Consider the following 1,927-nt stretch of genomic DNA (forward strand, 5'->3'; position numbering starts at 1 on the left):
AACTGTTGACGGACGCACGGACGCACGGACGCACGCAGGCTCATGCGATTCTACAAGCTGCATCTGACTATGTCATGATGAGCTAAAGATGTAGGTACTCGCTAACACGGCTGAACCCACCGGCTCGGAGGGCCGGTGTTTTGCCAATGTTACTGAACCTCCGAACAATTTGCCTGCATATGCCGGTGGGCCGGTGCTAATTTCGCGCCCTGATATACACACATATACATCACAGGAACTTGATGCATGTCAATTCAGGCATTAAGGCATGTTGGAAGATTTACGCGACGTCACAAGCTCCGGTTTTGAAGGCACGTCGGTCGCCACACGCGTCATAGACCCGTGAAGAACCGTGATTAGTAACAGTCTAGTAATCTATCTTGTGTAAGACATCTAGTATGTGCGACTCACTCACCTCGGCTGCAGCGACGCACTGTTCTAGCTCTTCGTTCTCTCCAAACTCGTTCCTGTACGCTCCGCTCACCATCCTGTCGCTCGCCAAGTGTCTGCCAAACACCTGCAGATGGCAGCACCAGCATATAAACATCGATCCACGGACGCGTGGGTGGATAGACTAATGTCCCGTCTATACATATATACTATTAACCAAGGTGTTCGAGAAGGCACCTGTAACTCAATTAATTTCTAATATTCTAATCTCTAATTAATTTCTAAACTTCTAACCTTGAATTAATATATTATCTTTTAATCTCTAATTTATTTCTAATCTTCCATATCACGTATTAAACCTTCAATACAAAATTCTGGCAAACGTGGCGTGACTGCTGAAGTGGGAGTACGAGTTAGATACACTCCTCCCTCCTCCTCCCTCTCCCCTCCTTCCTCCTCCTCCCTCTCCCCCTCCTTCCGCCTCCTCCCTTTCCCCTTCCTTCCTCCCTCTCCCTCCCTCCTTCCTCCTCCTCCCTCTCTCTCCTCCCCCGCTCTACATGTACCTTCTCCATGGCATCGCTGATTTCTCCCACGGAGCAGCGAGCGCGCGCTGCGATGATGGATGCTTCCATGAGGTTACCGTCGCCCCGCGCCGCCGCCTCCAGGCTGGCCAACGCATCCGCCGCCTAGAGAAAACAACCGAACAAACATCGATGCAACGTAACCATAAACAATAATTACATTTATAATATAGTAGTAATAAACATAAAAATAATAATAATAAATACTCCATAGGTATATAATCCATAGGTTATAATATTAATGGTAATAATATTAATCCATAGGTAATAATAAATATAATAAACATAATCACATAAACGGTTAAACCACAACTGTCTCGCGCACATGCTCACTTGTCACACGAATGCTCACCTGTTTGGCGTTGCGGGAACCGCGGATCTGTGTGAGTCGGTCGACCTGCTGCTGCCGCACCTGACTGTTGTCAATCGTTAGTACCTCGACGCTGTCCTCCGTCTCCAACTTATACTTGTTCACACCGACGATGACCTCTGAAACACTCTATCACAGCATCTCTCTTGCGCGCGCGTTTCAGAGGTGATCGTAGACGTTCTCTTGTCTCGGCCGTGGCGCCCTCTATCACCGCGTCTCTCTCTTGCGCGCGTGGGGCGCCACGGCCGAGACAAGAGAACGTCTACGATCACCTCTGAAACGCGCGCACAAGAGAGAGACGCGGTGATAGAGGGCGCCACGGCCGAGACAAGAGAACGTCTACGATCACCTCTGAAACACACGCGCACAAGAGAGAGACGCGGTGATAGAGGGCGCCACGGCCGAGACAAGAGAACGTCTACGATCACCTCTGAAACGCGCGCGCAAGAGAGATGCTGTGATAGAGGGCGCCACGGCTGAGACAAGAGAACGTCTACGATCACCTCTGAAACACGCGCGCAAGAGAGAGACTGTGATAGAGGGCGCCACGGCTGAGACAAGAGAACGTCTACGATCACCTCTGAAA

At 50.0% G+C, this 1,927-nt stretch overlaps 1 protein-coding gene across 1 annotated transcript in view; it reads right to left on the reverse strand.

Annotated features, from left to right (window-relative positions):
• Nucleotides 1-367: 367 nt before the first annotated feature.
• LOC106819956 (methylmalonyl-CoA mutase, mitochondrial-like) overlaps nt 368-1,927 on the reverse strand; it is a gene marked incomplete at its 5' end in the record, with an annotated part of 3,955 nt that continues 2,395 nt past the window's right edge. The window contains 3 exons of the mRNA XM_014824520.1: nt 368-517; nt 954-1,076; nt 1,324-1,460. Of these exons, the coding sequence (XP_014680006.1) occupies nt 368-517; nt 954-1,076; nt 1,324-1,460 (410 nt within the window). The remainder of the gene's footprint in view (nt 518-953; nt 1,077-1,323; nt 1,461-1,927) is intronic.

The sequence above is a fragment of the Priapulus caudatus genome, unplaced genomic scaffold (genome assembly GCF_000485595.1).
Source record: "Priapulus caudatus unplaced genomic scaffold, Priapulus_caudatus-5.0.1 Scaffold5322, whole genome shotgun sequence".
Classification (NCBI taxonomy): domain Eukaryota; kingdom Metazoa; phylum Priapulida; class Priapulimorpha; order Priapulimorphida; family Priapulidae; genus Priapulus; species Priapulus caudatus.